The sequence below is a fragment of the Cervus elaphus genome, chromosome 22 (genome assembly GCF_910594005.1).
Source record: "Cervus elaphus chromosome 22, mCerEla1.1, whole genome shotgun sequence".
Classification (NCBI taxonomy): Eukaryota; Metazoa; Chordata; class Mammalia; order Artiodactyla; family Cervidae; genus Cervus; species Cervus elaphus.
In genome coordinates, this window is record NC_057836.1 from 51,525,689 (window position 1) to 51,548,258 (window position 22,570).

At 40.6% G+C, this 22,570-nt stretch overlaps 2 protein-coding genes across 9 annotated transcripts in view; one reads left to right on the forward strand and one right to left on the reverse strand.

Annotated features, from left to right (window-relative positions):
- Positions 1-19,245, reverse strand: TDG (thymine DNA glycosylase). Of its 4 annotated transcripts, XM_043881601.1 has the most exons (12): positions 19,104-19,245; positions 13,462-13,728; positions 9,734-9,876; positions 9,406-9,535; positions 7,543-7,787; positions 6,568-6,637; positions 5,097-5,232; positions 4,789-4,871; positions 4,614-4,708; positions 2,313-2,484; positions 1,803-1,895; positions 1-1,144 (listed from the first exon to the last, which is right to left on the reverse strand). In XM_043881601.1, exons 3-12 carry the CDS (start codon positions 9,791-9,793, stop codon positions 1,014-1,016), a joined length of 1,215 nt encoding a protein of 404 aa, XP_043737536.1. In that variant the 5' UTR covers positions 9,794-9,876; positions 13,462-13,728; positions 19,104-19,245; the 3' UTR covers positions 1-1,013. The 4 variants fall into 4 exon arrangements, with proteins under 4 accessions (XP_043737536.1, XP_043737538.1, XP_043737535.1 ...); XM_043881603.1 differs by lacking the exon at positions 9,406-9,535; XM_043881600.1 differs by lacking the exon at positions 13,462-13,728 and having other exon boundaries at positions 19,104-19,243.
- C22H12orf73 (chromosome 22 C12orf73 homolog) overlaps positions 18,848-22,570 on the forward strand; it is a 13,751-nt gene continuing 10,028 nt past the window's right edge. The window contains exons 1-2 of one of the 5 annotated variants that reach the window (XM_043881610.1): positions 18,848-19,492; positions 20,318-21,114. In XM_043881610.1, the coding sequence (XP_043737545.1) occupies positions 18,956-19,462 (507 nt within the window). In that variant the 5' untranslated portion in view covers positions 18,848-18,955 and the 3' untranslated portion in view covers positions 19,463-19,492; positions 20,318-21,114. Of the gene's footprint in view, positions 19,493-20,317; positions 21,115-22,570 lie in introns of those variants that run through there. The other 4 variants (XM_043881609.1, XM_043881608.1, XM_043881616.1 and 1 more) reach the window with 4 other exon arrangements.

Consider the following 22,570-nt stretch of genomic DNA (forward strand, 5'->3'; position numbering starts at 1 on the left):
CAGATAATTTAAAAAAATTACTGGCTTACTTGATTTATCTAGCAAGAAAAATTCTGTATTATTTATTTTAGTACATCTCATGTACATAAAGCACCAGTTTAAATAAGATTATCAAACAACCTCTAGCCTCTTGTTACTCAACCTGAAAGTTCATTTCTCATCATTTCTATGTTACATGCTAAAAGTCAAGGAGGATAAAATTAGAATGGTGATAGATATTGAGAGAGAAGTTCAGTCCCCTTCCTTTCAAATGTTATGTCTCTCAAGTAAAACACAGATGAAATAGCGAAATTTAAAAGGTTTTCTGCATTCTCTGGAACTTACCATCTCAGCAGAATAGTTTCTTCCTACTAGAGGATCAGCAGATGGGGGTGAGGACCACAGGGCTCATGCCCTGGCAGGTAAGGCCGGTTAACCTTGCTGCTGCGAGGCCATACTCTACATTTCTACTGCAAAACAACCTCACCAATGCTCACCACTGGGAAAGCAAGGAGGCCTGAGTGTGAACACAACTCAGGAAGCCCGTTAAACACTGCGAAAAACTACCAGATGAGACTCCACCAAGGGTAACCTCACAGATGAAAATCAGCACACTTGCCTCTTTATTGCCTCTTTACCAGGGGGAATCTTACTAGCAGCATGCCCTTCTTAGGCATGAAAAGGGAGAATGGTGCACCTAAGTTTACGCACAGTTCATAATCAAGTGTAAAGATGCAGACTCTTGCATTTTTAAATTACAGGTTAAAAGTGACGCCCTAAAGAAAATTAATTTCTTCATAAATGAAATACAGTCTTATAAAAAAGCTGGAATGATGAGTAATTCAAATACAAAAACTCATATACAGAAAACCCTTTTTCCTTCCAAACTACTTAGGTCCGTACAGTTGACTCCACTGTACTTTGATCACAACACCCGAATAAAATATGAATAAAATGCTTCAGCTAGCACACCGAGGGCCACTTGACAACTGCATTAAACTGCAGCATTTAAGCAGGGCTGAAAAACACCATCCTTAAACGTGGTTTCCTTCTTGCTCTTGCGTCCCACAGTGATTACTAAATGAAGGGATCTGGTCTGTAAACGACTGGGTCATCCACTGTCCGTTTGGAATGTTACTGAAAGTTGATTCTCCATTGTCAGCAGCTGGGATGGGGTGCGGGAAGGAGGAGAAGAACATTACTCTATTTAAAAGCTTTAAGTGATATAATTAGGAGATTTTAACAGTCCATTGTAGGAGAGTTGCTACTAAAATAGTTAAGCAAGATTCTTGAATACAACTTAAATTTCTATTCTAAGATACAGGAACTGATAAATTCTGTTAAATTCAAGGAGGGAAATGCAGCAAGGAGGACTTCGAGTCAGTAACTTCAAGAAAATGAGCTTTAAAAGCCTGTGTAGTTAAACATCAAATAATCACCGAATTTTCACTCTAAATCACTAAATAGACTTTTTAAAGATTTTTTTTTAATGTGGACCATTTTTAAAGTCTTTATTAAATTTGTTATAATATTGCTTCTATTTTGGTTTCCTGGCTGCAAGGCATGCGGGATCTTAGCTCCCCAACCAGGGCTCGAACTCAGGCCCTCTGTAGCGTAAGGCGATAGCCTAACCACTGGACTACCAGGGAAGTCCCCCAGTCACTAAATAGATTTCTGTATTTCCATTCCCATTCTTCAGTAATTAACTCTCTCCAAAAAAAAACCCCTCTTTCCCCCAGTCCCGGCAAAACCAAGTCTTTGAACGGGGCAAACAAAGGGGAGGGGACACACCAGCCCATCCGAAGAGAATCCCCAAGGCTCACCAGGGCAGGGGCTTTCATTGTAAGCGCCGCCGTACGCTGCTTCATAACCCGGGTCGTATTTTTCTTCCTTCACAGCCATCTTCTTTGCGTCCTCTGTGAGGAGGGTAACAGGGATGTAAAACTGATTTTGTGTAACAATTTTGAAGATAGCTTTATTCAGCAATTATTAAGAATAAATCTTTTTCTTGAATTTCACATCCACGGAAACAACTTTCATATTAAACTCTTTTTAACATAAACAAAATAAACTCCTAAGAACTGTAAAAGCCTATGAGATGTAATTTTAGGTGACCCACACTACTGCTTGGCTTCTCAGCATACGTAGGAACACCCAGATTAGACTGGAAGCCCTTGGTAAAAGGAGGTTTTAATAGTGACTAACACTTGTTATCAGAACACTCTGGCTGCCAATAAATCGCTTTCTCTTCTACTGCTTTTAAATTCACAACACACTTTCTATAAGGCAGACATACACGACCCGAGCAACAGGACTGATTAACGGTAACGCACCTTGGGCCAGCTGTAGGTCAAACGTATACCGCACTTCTTGAACGTCTGTGTTTCGCTCAATGCCCTTCAGCTGGTCTCGTAAGTCCTTCAGCTTAATGTAGTAATGCACCTTGTCCTGGGCACGGGGAAACTGCGCACATCTGGCACTGGACGACGGCATCACGTAGCAGAGCTAGAACCACAGCAGTTTACAGCTACAGAAATCCTTCAAGCCTGCTGAAGCCACTCATGTTGAGATCAGCCTTCTTTTTCTTTGGGTCAATAACTTGATACTTACCACATTGCCATATATGCAAAATCCGTAAGAGCAGCTGTGTTTGAGTTCAAATTCCTAATATTTCCTTATTACAAAGTCAATAAATCAAAACCAATGAGTCTTTCCCCCTCAGTGTTTGTACCAAAGGGCATGTAAGTATACAATGAAAAGTTTTTCCTCCTCATTCTGTTTCCATCCACCTAGTTCTCCTTCCCAAAGGCTCACTGTTTAGTTCCAGAGGTCCTCCACGAATTTAGAATCAAATGTGCCTGACGATGTGTACTCTCCTTCACCCTTTTTAAAAACACACAAACGGTAACGTGCTCTACCCCCTGTCCGGCACCCTGCTTTTTTACTCAACAGTGTCTCTCAGAGGGAACTCTGTATCAGGTACCCACATCAGAATAAGCTTCCTTTTCTATAGTTGTGTAGCAGTTTCATAATTTATTTAACCAGCGTCCACCTGTGGGCATTCAGGTTGTTTCCAATCTTTTAATATTATAAACTGCAGTGAAAAAGCTTGTACATATTTAAATTTGAATATATTTGACTGTGTCTGTTGGATACGTTTCTAGAAATGGAATAGCTAGAAAGCAGGATATTTGCATTTATCATTTTGGATGATGGTGACAAACTGTCCTTCATAGAGTATATAAAAATACATATCTTATATATAAAAGAGAGAGGCTGCTCAATTATGGACTTTCCAGTTGTAATTTTTTGTAATTTTTAAATTGGCCTCTATACCATGTATTATAGAAAAAAAACCCAAACCATTATTGACTTATTTTGTTTTGTTTAAGCAATATTTAGAAAAGCCTGATTCAGAGGTACAAATGCTACCAGGTTTTTGTAATAGCACATTTTTCCAATCTCAAGACAGCCTTCAATTAAAGTGATCCAGAAACTTGAAAAAGCAGACGTTTTTCAAAGCTGGATCACTAACATCATCAATATCTATGAATATTTCATGATAAAGAGTAAATTTTATAAGACAAGTGCACTCATAGATCATTGTGGGAGCCAAAACTACCTATCTCGATATGATTCAGATTCACTTATTATTGCACTACTGTGATCACACATCCCAAGAGATGTACCGAGGCTCCTCTGGCATTTCAGGGACAATAATGCTCCTCCTATAGGAAGGAGTGAATCATCTCTGCAATTTTACCCAAGGAGACAAGGGTACGCCTCTATTTAAAGAGTGACCAGTGCTACAACCTACTTTATCAATTACACATTCACTAGTGAAAAACAGAAGAAATTATGAAGGAAGTTAAAATACATACTGGCGGCAGAAATTGTATTCTGAGGTCTCCACAGAAACTTGTTGGCACACTGGCTTATCATTTAAAATATCGTCTACAGCACAGAAGTCTGTGCATGTGTATTTTTATTTCAGAAGTTGTAAATAAAACTTAAAACTATATTTAAGAAGCAAAATTTGAACCAAATGTCTGCAGAAACTCCACAGAAATTCATACAGTATTTTAAAACCAACGTGTTATTGTATGTGCCCTTACGTATAAGGACAACAGCACCAAATGACAGTCAGGTTGGCAGGACGCCTGCTGCGACTGGGCTGTTCTGTTTACACGGCTCTAACGCGAGACTGGGCCAAGATACACCAACAGAGGGTGATCAGCAGTTTCACTGATCAGGATCGTGTCTATATTTACATGTTTGTTTCACAACGGAATAAGGGCTAACGCACTAGAATTTGGCAAGAATATCCCATCAAATGTATTTTGAATGCAGCATGTGAGTAACCTCCTCTCAATATTTTGGCCAAATAATGTAACTAACGTAATGTTATAAAGGCATTTATCTGACAAATGTTTCTTTTTCTAATACAACTACAAAAGTATCTGAATTAATCTGCAACTATTAGTTCAAGTTACTATGCAGATATTATTCCACAAAATACAGTGCTTTTTTTTTACGGCAAAAATTACAAATGGACAGAACAAATAAAAAGGGAAAACTAGATAGAAAAAGATTTCATATTTATCTGATTTACAAATGCAGTTTTAAGGACTTACAGTTTCTGTGTCTGGGATCTTATGGGGTTGAAGTCCAAACTCTAAGTTCTTAACCTTTACTCCAAAAACTTCCTTACTAAAAATTTCGTAAATACCTAAAATGAAATACAAATATATTTACATTGCCCATAATGTTAATTGAAGAAAAAAGATAAAATCTAAAAGTAAATCTTACATTTTCCATTAAACACTGCTATTCGTGGCTGATATTTCTGTAATTTCTGCACTAGAATACGTCCTCCTTCACGGAATTCTTTACTAAAATTGAATTAAAAAGTAGTCAAAAAAAAAAAAAAAGTAGTCAAAATATAAATATGGCAGTATTTATAATGTGCTAAATTCAGACAGCTTTCAATAAAAGAGCAAATCATAAAACTACTATGCTCAGCTTGAACTAGTTAGATACTTAGGATGCTCCTGGAGTGTATAAGGCACAATTATGGCCAAGGTTCCAACCTATCAAATCAAAGGTTCCATAATCACCTGGAAAGATCCTTGCTCCCTGGTGTTGTCCTTTCCACCATATTGGTAAATCCAATACCATATTTCCCTGGTAGAGTGTGATCGTCCATGTGACTCAGCTGAACCTCACTCAGCCCTGACATAAATAGGCACTTCCCTGTGAACAAGAGAGTTTAATTTAGAAAAAGTTCAGTTTATTTCTGTAGAAGGTCAAAGGTTTTTCTGCCCCATGAATGGATGTGGGTCTATTCTTGAAATTAAAAAAAAGGAAAAAGATTTAGTATATGTTAAAAATTATAACATAAGTCAAATACCATACCAAGCGGTTATTATGTGCTGGGTACTATGCTAAGTCCTTCATATGGATTATTTCATTTAATCATCATCGCTATCTTAAGAGATATCTCTATTATTTATCTCCTTTTAATAGGGGGTCAAAGGAAATGCTTGTTGAGTACACAGCTAGGCAGCATAGTAAACTCTGAAACTGTTTAGCTTTTTAATAACTGGAAGTAACACCACCTGCCCCTGGAAAACCCCAAACATAAAACATACACCAGTGACTCAGGGCTTCAGACATGCTGACAGGAGAAAATGAAAAGTGAAATATCTCTAGAAATTTTTTTTCAAATAATGGAGACATGATGTTATTAGTTCTCAAAATATACTACTATAATTTGTCCTCAGAGTGTTTTTCTTTTCTCTTTTCTTGGCTGCACTGCATACATGTAGGATCTTAGTTCCCTGACCAGGGACTGAACCCGTGGCCCCTGCAGTGTAAGTGCTGAGTCAGTGGACCACCAGGCAAGTCCCTGTCCTGCAATTTTTTAAATGCTGCACTAAGATAATCAGCTAGTGTTTCCTGATAATCTGTTGCATTCCTGATTATCTGTTAGGCAGTGTTAGATAAGATGATTTATATATAGGACAATACAACAGGAGTTATACTTGGTTTTAAAGCTCACTCTACAAGTATGAGGGACTTTAATACTAATTTCTGCTAGATGGAAATTATCCACAGAGAAATGTCTACAATCAGAGCATTTCTTAACTATTACTACTTGATGGCCAATGTATTTCATTTCTCCTAGGAAATAAGATGAGTAGAAATCTGGAAAGGTATTAAGTTTTCTGTCTGCATTGGCATGTTGTACTGTTACTATTCTGTAGATAACAACTAAAAAAAGAAAAATTGTTTTAAAAAAAGGTAGTAAAACTCACTGAAAACAAACAAAAGAGAAAGTATTCCTTTCCATACCCCTCCACTCTTTTTTTTCTTTACCCCTTCACTCTTATAAACCAAAATGTTAAGTGTCAGAGGATGTCAAACCTTTCATTTTTGTGTACACACACATTGAAAAGATGTATGTATACTTACTCAACCAATTTCTTTTTAAAAACACATTTTGGTTTAAAAAAAATAGACAAACCCAACTATTAACAAGGACATCTAGTTTAAAAGTAAAATAGTAAAAGAAGGTTAACCACTTACAAAAATGGTTTCCAGGCCCAGGGTAGTGATGCCCTTTGTAAGCAGCCATCAGTCCTGGATTTATGCCAATCTACAAAACAAAATGTTTATATATTTTAGTCTTGAAAAGTAGGCTTATGTCTTAGGGCTTCTGTGGAGGAGTGGTGAATTGATTAAAATAAAAATTTAATCCAGCATCATAAGCTTTATCAATTATCTACTCTTGACCTGAACAAAGTATTCCATTTTGAGGAAAGAGATTTCCTTTATATTAAAGTTTTGATTTTTTTTTTTTTCTTTGTGGCTGCATTGCGTGGCTTGGGGAATGTTCCCTGACCAGAGACTAACCCTGGGCCCTGATAGTGAAGGCCTGGAATCCTAACCACTAGGCCAATGGGGAACTCCTTGTTGTTGCTTTTAAAAACCAGTTTGAGTCCCTCATATCCCCAGCACCCTCACTCCCAACTGTCCTGGAACAATCAATCAACCAGAGCTCACGTCCAGCTGCAAGTCTGTTTCTCAGCTCCCCAAAAGCAGCTGACTCCACATCACCTACACAGTTGCTTACATGCTGATGTTTCTTACAGCTACTGACAAAAATCAAAGTTCAAAATGAGTGTTATCATTCATGGAGAAACCACAGTGTCATGCAACCTAAGTGATTCGTGTGGGTCATTTTGTGTAATTGCCAGAGGATCCACTCCATGCTATCATCACGCCTGCTTCACCAACGAGCAAATTAAGTGTTCAGGAAGGCTAATGCTTATCCATGGTCATACACCCACATGGCAACATCTGAAACCAGACAGCCCTGTCCTAGAGCCCACCCTCTTAAACACAGCCATATGATACAACCTGAAGAAGGTGATACCATTTACCACCAAAAGGATTCTCAGAAATGGTTCTTTTCAGCAAAATGCTCTCTGCAAGGATATGGTTAAGTCACGTTAATCCACCAATGCTACTTATAAACCCAAAGGAGGACAAAATCCTTACAATTACAATGTCCAGATTGAAGGTCAAAATGTCTGGTAGAGTCTTGGTCAGAAGTTCAGCTTCTGAAACACCATTGAAACGGTCCACTTTTCTTTTCACTTTAAATGTGTCTGTAATTTTTTCTTGCTTTTCTTTTGACTTTGTGGACTTCCCAGATTTTTTGGTCTCAGCAGGTTTTTGGGGCTCCACTGGTGTTTTTGGTTCTGTTGTTCTGGGTTTTCTTTTCCTTCCTTTTGGAGGAGTCTCTGAAACACAATGATTTCCAGGATATAGCTGCAGAAAACCTCAAATTACAAACTTTATGCAGCTTTCCCCGAAAAGTCACCCATCAACACCCTTAGCTTTCTCTTCTCTTTCACGACATCACTCTCCTCTGTAACGCCTCCCCCTTCCTTCACCGGAGAGCTGGGTCTGTGTGGCCCAGCCCCACCGTCCTTCCTCTGCTGGCAGTTCCTGGGATGAGAGACCCTTAACGATCACAGACTGATCTTCACACACTCTTACCTGGCATCATGGCTTCTCCAAGGACACAAAGTGGCTACACACCATTTATAAGAATTCTAAATGCAAATGCATAAATAATTAAATGAACAAACGAAAGAACAAATAGAAAAACAGGGAGGAAAGGAAACATTTTAACTCCGTTTCCCTGTAATTTCCAGCAGAAGAAAACTTCAAATGGCTTGTAGGTTTTCTTTCCCCTGAACTGAGTGTATATTCTGTTCTTCACACAGTCGAAGAGGTGAATTGAGAGATGCCAGAGATGAACTCTCTGGGCTGGCAGTGTTTGTCTAAAGGTAAGACTAGGACTCTGATTTCAGGACCTTAAACAGTTTCTCAACCTTGGCCCTGCTGACATCTTAGGCGGAATAATTTAGTAATCATGGCCTCTACTCCCTAGATGCCAGTAGCATCCTGCCAGTCATGATGACCAGGTGTCTCCAGACAATGCCATACACCCCTCAGGGGAAATTACCGTGGACAAGAATGAGTGACATAAAATTCTCCAACAAGAAGCCTTGCCTTTTTACCCACAACTCCCCTAATACGGCTCTTCATCTCTCAGGCCCCCACTCTATTCCACTACTATTTGGCGTTTCCTCATCTGAGCCTTCCATCCATCCCCTGTTCTCCTCACATTGCTTCAGCCACTGTCTGTGCCAAGGGATCCACCTCCATCAGCTTGTAGCTGTCCTAGTGCTTCCTGCCCAGAAAAACAGAAGAGTTGAAGGCAGGGGGACCTTCAGCACAGAGGAGTTACATGTGCTCTGCAACCATAAACTGGAACTCAGCACTCTCCTCACACCACACTGATGCACGGCGGAAAATCATTACCCTCTCCCCACCATCCACTGCTGAATCTGTCCTCTTCTCCTCTAACTCTCTGTCTTGGTGAATGGTACCTCCTTCGTCCAACTGCCTGGGAGTGACTTCCAGACTCCTCTATCTTCCTCATCCCCCTGCATGAAATCCATTAACATGGCCATGCCTCCAAGTTCTGCCCTGCTCTCTACCATCTTATTTTATCTATATTATTAGATATATATTTTACATATCTCTGTTACAGTCTGTTCTCTAGAATATTTAAATGTCAATCTATTTATTAAGTCATTCTCTGTTTCCACCCTGTCTATAGCTTCCTATTGCCTTCAGAGCACAACACACGTTCTTTAGGTTAAACAAGCCTTGCTTGCCCCCATCAAAACTCCTCTCTCACTGCTTCTGTGCTCCACTCCAGTCTGCAATGACAGAGAATTATGGCTTTTCAACCATGTCATGCTTCTTTACATCTGTAGTTTGACGCATGCCGCTCCCTCGGCCTGGAACTTTCCTCTTCCCACTCTTCCGGTACTGCTCCCTCACCCTTGAACTTCAGAGTCCCACGAAGCTGCCTCTGAGCCTCGGTCCGAGTTAGGTGCCAGCCCCACAGCATCCTGGGTCCCTCTTCACCACGTGGTGTGCTGAGGAGTTTCACGTTCACTTTTATTTTCTCCTATGAGATGATTTGAGGGCAGAAGCTATGTTCTTTTATCCCCCCAAACCTATCAGAGTGCCCGAAACACAGTAAGTACTTAAAAAGTAGATAAAATTTTTTAACACAAAAACAGAGTTATAATTCATCATTAAACCCTTTCTTAAATAAGTTGGCTGACGCAATGGTAATTTTCTAAACTGTCCTGGTGAAAACTACCTTGTGTGGGTTCCTGAGCAGGTGCTGGGGCTGGAACTTCGGCTGGCATTTCTTGTGCATTCATAACTGCCATGTTAGGAACTTCAGTCATCATTTGCTGGAGTGGAAATGTATAAAAAGCTTGAGCTTGCTGAAGAGAATAGCTGAAAGAATTAAGGATAAGATAAGAAGACAAAATTACCCAAATGTAAGTTTAAACGATCTGCTCTTAAAAAGCCCCAGGATTCAATTATTTCTAACCAGATTATAGAATTTATTTAGAGTTGACAACAGGAGCAAAAAGAGGAGGAAGATCTATTCCCATATGTACATTTACCCAATCTTCACCTGGTGCCTACTAACCAACTATAATTAACTCTCACACACTGCTGTGTCATCAGTAAAACTTACCAGTCCTGTTAGGCAAGCCTATACTTTCCCTGAAATGAGATCATGGGAATTTTCTAGTAGAGAACTGAAAGGTCCACCAGCCCATACAGAGTTGAAATATCCACAAAAATAATCTGTATTCCTACCTCAGTATCTAATTCTCTTGTCACAGAAATCCTCTGCAATGAAACCTTTTTACGTTCAGCTTTGAGATATAGTTGATACACTGCGACATTGTTTAAGTCTAATGTGCACAACAGTGCTGACCTGACACACACATAGGACAAAATGACTACCATCAAAGCCTTAGTGAACACTGCCACCAGGGCACCTAATTACCATTTCTTTTTTGTGGTGAGAACATCTCAAATCTGCTCTCTCAGCAACTTTCAAGTACATCCTCAGGATCATTAGCTAGAATCACCATGCTGTACATTTTAGATCCCCAGAACCTGCAACCTAAGGTTTGTGCCCTTTGACCACCATCTCCCCATCCTCCTGCCCCCCATCTGTTTTTTAGTGGTTGCTGGATTTTCTGCCATTAAATGAGGATTAGAAATAGATATTTCTATAAATATCTGTGAATTTACTCGAAAGACCACTCTAAACTTCTCTTCTGAACACGATTTAAACTCTGTTCAAAGTGTTTTGTTCAGTGTAAGGAACACAGGCCTTCACAATACTGCTAAACAGTACTGCTAAAAAGTATTTCTGGGGGCTATAAACTACCACCTCAAGCTGTTGCTATCAGCGCAAAGCTAGGGAAGTAAATACATGTTTTATGAAACTAAAGTGACAGCTGATGCCAAAAAATGCCATTAAATATGCAGAAGGAAGAAAAGCACTAGGAAATAAAATGAGTAACTATGTTTACCATTTGGAGAGAAAAGCCATGTTTTCTCTGACAAGCTACTCTACTTAATGGTTTGCTCTTTCTGTGACGTGTGGAGAAAGGAAACAGGGTGCTCAGAAAGCAGAGGTTAAAAAGGCAAAAAAAAAAAAAAAAGGCAAACTAGTACGCTGTAAATGGGCGAGCTTCGCAACATGTAAATCATATATTAATAAAAGGTTTTTTGTTTTTTTTAAAAAGGCAAACCAAAATATTTCCAGGATAAACTTAAATGGCCCATGCAGACACAGGGTCACAGACTATTGGCAGGGTAGCTAGGCTAGAACATTGGATACTGAAAGAAAAACTGGGGCCCAAACTCAATGGACAAACCACTGGGAAAGCATTTTAGCTTCAAGCTATCTTTAAGGGGTAAGATGGTAAGGAAAAGGTGAAGAATTAGTGAGAAAGATATTAAACTATCTTAAAAGAGTTTTATTTCTTTAAATATAGTTTTCAAATTATACAAAAAATAAAGACAATACGGTGATTTAGTGCAGTATAGTACATCAACACGAGAATATTATGCAGTTACAAAAATTAAGTTTATTGATATTTAAAAGCACAGAGAATGTTTAATATAAGGTGGAAAAGAATACAAAATGGCATTGTGAGACAAGGCTGCACGTGGAGAAAGCATGTAGGAAAGAACTAGAAATTAAGATGTAAAATTGAAAAGAAGCAAAGGGCTTAAACCTTGCCTGGCACGAAGTCAAATGTCTTCTTTTTTCATACTTTTCTCTAGTAACACTCATAGCTCTTTTGGATGAACTAGTTGTTCCATGTTAAAGACTCAGATATTCTAATGAGAGCTGGATAGAGCTGAGTTAGTCGAGAGATCTTGTATGGCTGCCCTCTGGAAATTCTAGTGAAATATAATGTGATTTTTGATTGCGGCCAGTAACAGGTTCCTGAGACGCCAACAGCCCCATTCAGCTTGAATGTGTAACAGAACACTCCTGCGGTCACGGTGAGTGAGTGGCTGAAAGCGTGCAGGAAGGTCTGTCCTCAGTTTGCCACACCGTCATCAAGACAGCGTCTCTCTCTCCCCCATGTTTATTGCTACGGCTCTGAGTTTCACACGTCTGTCCCATTTTGAGCACTTCACAAAAATCCACTCCTAAAAATATATAAATCAGGGAAACAACATTCACATTACAAAAGGGTTGTGAACTTAAAAACATTTCTAAAATGTGGCTCTGTTAGCATACTTACAGATCATTAAATTCTGAGGTTCAAAAACTGAAAATCAAAGTTTTAGATGTCAACTGGCTGAAGAAAAAGTAAAAAATAAGAGAAAATGCAGTCTTATTTTAGAGATGTGTATCAATTTAGAAAAAAAAATTCAGAAACTTGTCTATAATATAGATGTGTCCCTTAACTGTTCTAAAATTATCCCTGGCACTTTATCATAAGATGAATTAGAAAGGAAATAGAGAAGGCTATGGATAATAGAATGTCTAAGTTTTGAGGTAATATACTCTTTTTGAACATTTGATTTAGCTTGATCATTTTAACAGCTTCCTAACAACAGCTGGAACAAAAGGAAAGAGGGTGGACTACAACATTCTTACTACTTGGCAGAGGACAGAATTCCACCTGTACGAAAACCTTCATGGACTACAATTCTGGATAATTTCATTTCCTATTATCTAATAAAGGTTAAGTTTGGAAGTAGCATGAACCCATTTCAATCTTAATGTGGATATAATTCCTAAATACATTTGCTGTATATATAAACATAGAATAACTGCCCCTTCGTATCAGAATTCTGCAGTGTTTATAACAATAATTTTCTCTGTATGAAAGACAGCAAAAGAGGAGCAGTTAGTTAAGTCATTCATCCTCTGAGGACCTCCATTCCCTCCCCATGAAAATGAGGGTGAGATTTCTGTGATTTCCACATATAAAGAGAAAGTGCAGGAAACAGGACCAAATCTGTCCAGACTCAGAAGAGGCCCTGAAACATTTTAATTTTCTGTAATTCCCTGATATCCAACTCAGGAGCATGACAGATGATTTTACTTCCCTGTTGACTTTTCTCCCGTATCATCTATGTCTGTCCTCATGATGATGGTTCTGCACCTCTCCCCTTTTCCTGCAGTGAACCCTTTACTCTCTCCTAGCCTCCATTTAACACTCTCTTCATTTGAACAGTGCTCAAAGGACTGGTTTTCTACCACTGTCTGAAATTTGTTGAAGTGTGCATTTTTGAGCTCTCTTTCTCAAAATACACACAAACACACATACACCCACAGTCGGTTAAGTAAGGAGTCCAGTTAATTTGGATTTTGCTGTATTTCAAAAAACTAACACTTGGTTTCTCTAAGATGAGTAACTTCTTTAATCCTCAGTCATTTCCCACTGTTCTAAAGGTGTAAGTTGCTTTTCCCCTAAATACATCTGTCTTAGTCCCTTCAGGTTGCTATACAAAACACCACAGATTGAGTGGCTTATAAATAACAAATACCTGTGTCTCACAGTTCTGGGGGTTGGAAAGTTCAAGTTCAAAGTGCTGGCGGACTCAGTGTCTGCAGAGCGCCTGCTTTCTGGCTCCTTTTTGGGTGCCTTCTTGCTGTGTCCTCACATGCAGAAGGGGTTAGGGGTCTCTCTGGGACCTCTTTCACGGAGACACTACTCCCGTTTAGGTGGGCTTGGGCCTCATGGACTCATCACCTCCAAAAGACCCCACCTCCCAATGTCCACACTGGGGCTTACAGGTTTCAACATAAGAATTCTGGATAGACACAAACAACACAGCAATATTTTATTACCTTCATTTAAACAAGCATATATAACACTGAACACTTACAAAATATCAATGTCAAATAAACCAAATGCTCAAAAGGGACTATTACATAAATTATGATGAAATACTATCTAGCTATCTAAAAGACAATAAACAGAGCTGAGCACCAAAGAATTGATGCTTTTGAACTGTGGTGTTGGAGAAGACTCTTGAGAGTCCCTTGGACTGCAAGGAGATCCAACCAGTCCATCCTAAAGGAAATCAGTTCAGAATATTCATTGGAAGGACTGATGCTGAAGCTGAAAATCCAATACTTTGGCCACCTGATGCAAAGAACTGACTCACTGGAAAAGACCCTGATGCTGAGAAAGATTGAAGGGGGGAGGAGAAGGGGAGGACAGAGGATCAGATGGTTGGATGGCATCACCGACTCAATGAGTCTGAGTAAACTCCGGGAGTTGGTGATAAGACAGGGAAGCCTGGCGTGCTGCAGTCCATGGGGTCGCAAAGAGTCAGACGTGACTGAGCGACTGAACTGAACTGAACTATCTAAAGTTGACATTCAATATTGCTAAGTGGGAATGTGTGCATTCACCATGCATTACGGGGTACTTGCTGAGCACAATCTATTTAGATACTGTGAACTCAAAAAAGAGAATGAGCCAGAACCCCCAACTTATTGAACTCTTCTGCATACAGCATAATTTCAAGTTTCCTCACTATCTGATCATTTTTCTGGAGCTTAAGATAAAATAAAAATGCTCCATGGCCTCAGCGACCTGAAACTGAGCAGGGTGGTCAGAGTCTTCATTCTGGAGACACATCACAAAATCCATTCCATTAGCTTCCTGGCGCCCACACTGTACTGCTGATTTGCACTGAGTTTACCGTCAGTGAAAACTGCCCTTCACTGCTGTTCCCTCATCTCACACTAAAAGATGCTTCACATTCTTGTCAGTCAAGACTAACCTGGATTCTGACTCAGTCTATCAATTCCACAAACCCCTTCCAGAGTTGGGTCACTCAAATATCTTATCAGCGTGCCATTAGCACCTCGAAGCTGTTAAACTGTGAAAAGTTGGGGCAGGAGGGCTACACGGCACATCAGTACAGACCTCTCTTCCATCTGCCTTTGACTCTCTGTAGTAAAGCAGTTTTGATTTCACCCAATAGGACCACCATTGCCAACATCTGCTGGATCATCGAAAAAGCAAGAGAGTTCCAAAAAACATCTATTTCTGCTTTATTGACTATGCCAAAGCCTTTGACTGTGTGGATCACAATAAACGTGGAAAATTCTGAAAGAGATGGGAATACCAGACCACCTGACCTGCCTGTTCAGAAACCTGTATGCAGGTCAGGAAGCAACAGTTAGAAATGGACATGGAACAACAGACTGGTTCCAAATAGGGAAAGGAGTACGTCAAGGCTGTATATTGTCACCCTGCTTATTTAACTTATACGCAGAGGACATCATCAGAAACGCTGGGCTGGAAGAAGCACAAGCTGGAATCAAGATTGCCAGGAGAAATATCAATAACCTCAGATATGCAGATGACACCACCCTTATGGCAGAAAGTGAAGAACAACTAAAGAGCCTCTTGATCAAAGTGAAAGAGGAGAGTGAAAAAGTTGGCTTAAAGCTCAACATTCAGAAAACTAAGATTATGGCATCTGGTCCCATCACTCACAAAGAGGTGACAGGAGTACCTAAAATATTTAATCATCTCCTGTTGCCTTTGTTTTTGTTACGACAAATGTATTATATACCAGGCACCGTTTTGTGGATTTTGTTTGCTTTTCTGTTTTTGGTCACATGGCTTATGGGATCTTAGTTCCCCAGCCTGTCATCTCCTTCTGATGCTATCTAACCTAGTATCATTATCAAAAGGGGAAAGAACCTAGCTGGGTAGGTCTTGCTTTATTCAACTCACACTGTTGCCTAATGATCAACAGCTCCTTTTAAATATGCTCAATAACCACTGAGAAATAAAAATTTTATTGAGGATCAAAGTCAGTAAATTCCATGGCAGATTCTACCTTTGGAAAATAAAAGGGACCCATGTGTTTATATTTGGGCTTTAGGTCCCTCCCCTGTTGTCTGCAAATTCTTAAAGAATGTTGTAATCTGGCCTCTCACTTGAAATACAACTGATTTGGGCCAAGAAACATTATTCTGCTAGAGCAACTGAAGTGAAGTCACTCAGTCGTGTCCGACTCTTTGCGACCCCATAGCCCACCAGGCTCCTCTGTCCATGGGATTCTCCAGGCAGAATACTGGAGTGGGTTGCCAGCTGAAACTTCTCTTAAATGCCCTCATTGATCTTGAGCTTTAAATCGCTCTTACAGACATCTATTTGCCATACTCCATCTACACTCAATTTTCTAACATAAAATGAAAAATAAAAATCAGAACTAAGTGCTTATGTTTTCTGTCATCTAACAACATGTCAGTGAACTAGGAAGAAAACCCAAACCTTTCTTGTCCTTCTTGTTGTCTACACTAATGAAAACAAGTTCTTAGTCTCTTTAACATTTCTAGACAGTCCAATCTCATTTGAGGGTTAATCTTTCTTGTCTGTATTCTCAGTGGTCTGTTTTACCTTTCCAGTTATTATTGATTCAGCATCCTACTTCCCATCTTTGGTAAATCTTTCTTTTTTTTCTCTTTTTTTCATTTATTTTTATTAGTTGGAGGCTAATTACTTTACAATATTGTAGTGGTTTTTGTCATACATTGACATGAATCAGCCATGGATTTACATGTATTCCCCATCCTGATCCCCCCTCCCACCTCCCTCTCTACCCGATCCCTCTGGGTCTTCCCAGTGTACCAGGCCCGAGCACTTGTCTCATGCATCCAACCTGGGCTGGTAATCTGTTTCACCCTTGATAATATACATGTTTTGATGCTGTTCTCTTGAAACATCCCACCCTCGCTTTCTCCCACAGAGTCCAAAAGTCTGTTCTGTACATCTGTGTCTCTTTTTCTGTCCTGCATATTGGGTTATCATTACCAGCTTTCTAAATTCCATATATATGTGTTAGTGTACTGTAATGGTCTTTACTTTCTGGCTTACTTCACTCTGTATAATGGGCTCCAGTTTCATCCATCTCATTAGAACTGATTCAAATGAATTCTTTTTAATGGCTGAGTAACATTCCATGGTGTATATGTACCACAGCTTCCTTATCCATTCGTCTGCTGATGGGCATCTAGGTTGCTTCCATGTCCTGGCTATTATAAACACTGCTGCGATGAACACTGGGGTGCATGTGTCTCTTTCAGATCTGGTTCCCTCGGTGTGTATGCCCAAAAGTGGGATTGCTGGGTCATATGGCAGTTCTATTTCCAGTTTTGTAAGAAATCTCCACACTGTTCTCCATAGCGGCTGTACTAGTTTGCATTCCCACCAACAGTGTAAGAGGGTTCCTTTTTCTCCATACCCTCTCCAGCATTTATTGCTTGTAGACTTTTGGATACCAGCCATCCTGACTGGCGTGTAATGGTACCTCATTGTGGTTTTGATTTGCAGGTAAATCTCTTTTTCACGTTTGAGCTCATTAGAAATGTACACCAGTCCTCTTCTTTTCTTCTCTCCGGTTAGTACTCTTTAAGACTCTTGAACTCTCTTCTCATTCTTAAAAAAAGGGTCTACATCTATAAGTTTTTTTCTCTTCCAAAATAAAAAGATTAACTATACCAAACATCCCATGATGAGCACAAAGTCAAGGATGACAAAGCACTACTTTCTCAGGATTACCGGGCCCGAGTCATTTCAGAATCCCCAACAAAAAACGCCTTAGAGTATTAACACAGAATTCCCCATACTTCCCCAAGCGTTACAAGTCAGAATAAAAAATGGTCTATAACCCAATGGATTCAGTTAAGACCAAGTAGAAGTCAGACAGTTTTGAGCTAAACATTGTACCAGAGAAACCTATTATTTTGCTGTAAGCCACTCCCATTGTGCATTCTAAAACCTACACAGTGGCCAACTGGACTCTGCCATTTTAACATACTTGAGCCTGCAGATTTTGGTGTCTCCGAAGGGCCTGGAACTAATCTATGGATACAAGAGAGATGACTGCAATCTATTTGATGGTAGGCGTTTACCCAAGTTTCAGTTCTGATCTGAATGAAAATCATAAAGACAAGAGTGATTTCCACAAGTTTTATTTATAAAGTTCTTTAGGGAAAGACATGGAGTTCTTTATTTCAGGATTTGATTCATAATGTCAGGATGAAGTCTGCACTTTATATCCTTCCCTAAACTCTAAGACAATCTCTGTCGGTTACTAAAGCACTCCCCTTCCACCTAACACTGACTCACAGCATGTCAGAACCAGATTCCACAGACGCCCTATTTTACAGACATCAACAGGCCCAGAGAACTTCAGAGTCTTCCTCAAGTTTAGAGCCCCCAATCAGGATAATCCTTAATGAGGTCTAATAGTACTGTATTCCTATGTAAACTTTATTTTTCTTTCTTTTAAAAGACTCTGTTACTATACTTAGTTTTTCATTTGGCTTTCCATCAGAAGTTCCAATTTCGAAATCTCTGCTTTTGCGAAACTCCCCACGCACCTCACACTCCCCAAAGGACACATGACAAGTAAATACTTAAGATCGTCCCGAAGACCACTAGAACACAATTTTACACGACTTACTATAAGTGTTATTCCTAGTTCAGAATTCAAGAGCTCTAGAATGGCAACGTCATCCACCTCGTGCCCCTTAGGTACACCGCTGAGGAAGAAAGCCACAGTAAACCTACAACTGTGAGATGAAAACTCCTAGAGTGATACATGTGTCACTTCATCCTTACAGCTGTGCACGATAATGGAGGGTGAACGGAAATGTAGTGGAGAAAGGTAACCGGAAAGAAACATTAATTGGAGACTGCTGGTTGCTTACTACCGCGTTTTAATGTCAGCTAAGTGTCTGGATGGGTACTTCCCCGGTGGCTCAGACAGTAAGGCGTCTGCGCACAATGCGGGAGACCCCGGTTCGATCCCTGGGTCGGGAAGATCCTCTGGAGAAGGAAATGGCAACCCGCTTCAGTACTCTTGCCTGGAAAATCCCATGGATGGAGGAGCACGGTAGGCTACGGGGTCGCAAAGAGTCGGACACGACTGAGCGACTGAACTGAACTGAACTGAAGCGTCTGGAAGGACTTAGGTAAAAAGTGGCCTGAGCGGGCCGCCAGTGCGCATGGGCGGCCCGGACCTTGGTACCGGGACCGCGGTCTTAAGGAGCCCCTGCGTGCGTGCGTGTGCGTGCGTGTGTGCGTGCGTGCGCCCGCGGCCTGCCCCGCGGCGGGGGGCGCGGGGGGAGGGGCGGTGTTCCGCCACGGCCTTACCTGCCCGCGTTCTCCGCTTCCATTCCCTGCTGCCGCTGGCGCGCGCAGCTCCTCGGGCCCGGCAACCCAGCGACTCTAGTACCGCGGCGCACGTACGGCGGTACGGTAATAACCAGACGCTCGGACTCGATTGCCGGCAGAACTCGGGCAGTGGCTGGGGCACAGGCTCCTCCCCCAAGTTTCCAACTCCCCCTCCCCCAGTAGGCCAGCCCCACCCTCAGCGCTGCGCTTCCGTCTGCTCAGAGCCAAATCCCACGCCCTGTGGTTATCACGTGATGCCGGCCGTCCAGTCACGTTCGCGCTCCTCTCGTTGGTTCTTCTGCTTGCCACTTGGCCTTTCGGGAAGGGTGGAGGATTAAAAAGGCTGGGAGGGCGAGCACTTTGCTGACGTAAGCTTTTGTCCTGCCTGACTGTTCAGTGGTGGGTGGGTGGTGGGCGCTTGCGAGTTGGTGAAGTTCTTGGCGCTGTGTAGGTGCGGATTTTATGCTTGTTAGAACGATCCGGGCCTTTTCACCCAACATTTTATTATGATTAAAAACAGTGCTTTGCATTAATTACCAAGTAATTACTGTGATGTAAGAGAAAGAAGAAACATTCAGTCAGAAAACTTGGGACTCCTGGGCACTGTACCATATTGGGCCTCAATATGTGAAATGACGGTGATTGTAAAAGGGTTTTGTAAAATGTGAAACTTTGCATAAGCTGTTCTCTGCTTTACTTTTAACGTGTAGAAATATAAAAGTCCGAAGTCTATGAGAGTAGATGGCATTCAAACATGACTTCCTCCTTTCAACCTTTTGGGCCAACCCCTCATTTCTTGATGACTTTGCCCCTCGTGTTTGTTTCATTAGTTCTCAAGTTAGCAGTGGTTTTTGTGTAAGGACTTCATTAACTGCATGAAAATAGGCTTTGCTGTTTCTCTAGTTTGCATGATGGGAGACATGGCTGCTCTATTAGTTTTCCATAGTTAATGCTGTCGCACTAGATGAGTGCAAAGTCTCAGTGGTTTACAGCAGGCTTATCACTCATTGGTTAATATACGAGCTGGGAAATAGCGGAAGCTCTGCTGTTTCTGTCTTCTTCATTCTAGGATTCAAAAAAGGGCTTTCATTAGTAAATACAGAAATATTGATTTGTATTATGAATTGCTTAAGTGAAACTTAGAACATTTTTAAACTCTTCAGAACTTATATGAATATTCTGCTTATTGGTAGATATCACTCAGAATCTGAGTTATGGGCGGTATTCAGTGACTATCTGTTGAATGACTGAAGTAGCAACAGCCCATCCTCTTTTTCTCTCTGGGTTTGCTAACTGCTCAGGACCGCAGTTTGGAGAAGGTTTAAAGCAACATCTCTTAAGGTATTCTTGTTTGTTTTGTTTTTTTTGGCCGCCACATCATGTGGAATCTTATCTCCCCCATGGGGATGGAACCTATACCCCCTGCAGTGGGAATGCGAGTACTTACCTGTAAACCACCAGTTCCCCATCCTGAATATATTTTTAAATGCCTGAATTAGGTGAGAATATTGTGGAAATTAAGTCGAAGTGAAGGTTACTAATGGGAAGCTCAAGAAGTGGGAAGCTATCATCTTGGATAGGAGATCATCTCTGATGCTGGCAGGCAGGACTGGCTTTATGGGTGTGTGATCTGTGTGGTTGAATTTATTGTCGTTTAGCTGCTACGTTGTGTCTAGCTGTTTTATGACCCCGTGGACTATAGCCGACCAGGCTCTTCTGTCCATGGGATTTTCCAGGCAAGAACACTAGAGTGGGTTGCCATTTCCTTCTCCAGGAGATCTTCCTGACCCAGGGATTGAACCCAAGTCTCCTGCATTAGCAGGTGGATTCTTTACCACTGAGCCACTAGGGAGGCCTGAGTAGTTGAATAAGGTCCCATAATTGACTTAACTGTTCTGCTACTGCCATCTTGAAATTATTTACTTAAAAGGGGCCTGCATTTTTACTTTGAACTGGGGTTTACAAATTATTAGTTGATCCTGTTGACAGGTGTTAAAGAGGAAGATTAAATGTCCAGTGTTGCTGTGGAACGAGGGGGTCTTGGAGGGTGAGTGGGTACTAAAGACAGCAGTTATGTTAATAACAACAGTGGTAATGATGATGGTAGAACTTACAGCAGCATCCATTTACTGACTCTACTGTGCACTGCTTTAAGTGCTTTGTGTATATTAATCCTTTTAATTCTCAGGAGGAAATTCTTGAACAGATGTCACAGCTCAAATTTGAAGGCTATCAGGCTGGAGAACAGGAAAAGCCAATGCTCCAGTTCAAATCTGAAGGCCATCTGCTTGAGAATTCCTTCTTGTTCTGTTCAAGCCATCAACTGATTGAATAAGGCCCAGTCATATTATGGAGAGCAATCTGCTTTGTTAAAGTTGTAGGATAAAAGATCAATATAGAACAATCAATTGTACTCCATATACTACCAACAAATCATCAGAAAAAACACCATTCACAATAACACCAAAAAATATGAAATACTTAGGGATAAATCTGGTAAAAAATGTTCCCCAAAATTATAAAAATATTGCTGAGATAAATTAAGTAAGACCTAAATAAGTGGAGAGATACACTGTGTTCATAGATCAGAAGACAATATTGTCAAAATGATTACAGATTCAATCTTATGACAATCAAAATCCTTGTAGCCTTTATTGTAGAAACTGATGAGATGATTCTAAGTCATACAGAAACCCAGAGATCTAGAATAACCAAAACATTCTTCATAAAGAAAGAACAGTATAATATCACTTATACGTGTAATCTAAAAAAAACAGAACAAAATAGTGAATATAGCAAAAAGAAAAAACTGGAGGACTACATTACCTGGTTTTTATTATAAGGCAATAGTAATCAAGATAGTGTGGTATCACAATAAAGTATATCAATGGAAAATAATAAAGTCCAGAAAGCCACATACATAGACAGTTAATCAGATTTTCCACAAAGGTACAAAGGCAATTCAGTGGAGAAAGCATTAGTCTTGTCAACAAAAGGTGCCGTATGCACACAGGCTTCCCAGGTGGCTCCGTAGTAAAGAATCCGCCTGCAGTGCAAGAGACTCTGGTTTGAACCCTGGGTCGGGAAGATCCCCTGGAGGAGGGCATGGCAACCCACTCCAGTATTCGTGCCTGGAGAATCTCACGGACAGGGGAGACTGGTGGGCTGCAGTCCATGGCGTCGCCAAGAGCTGGACAGGACTGGGGTGACTAAGGACACACATGCAAACAGAACAAAGCTTGGGCCCACAGCTCACACCATACAACATGCTTTGCTCAAAATGGATCATAGACCCAACTGTAGAACCTAAATCTATGAAGCTTCTCGGAGAAAATACAAGAGAAAATCTATGACCTTGGGTTGAATTTCTTAGATATAACAGCAAAGCATGACCCATTAAAGAGAAAAATGGAAATGGGACTTCATTAAAATTAAAAACTTCTGCT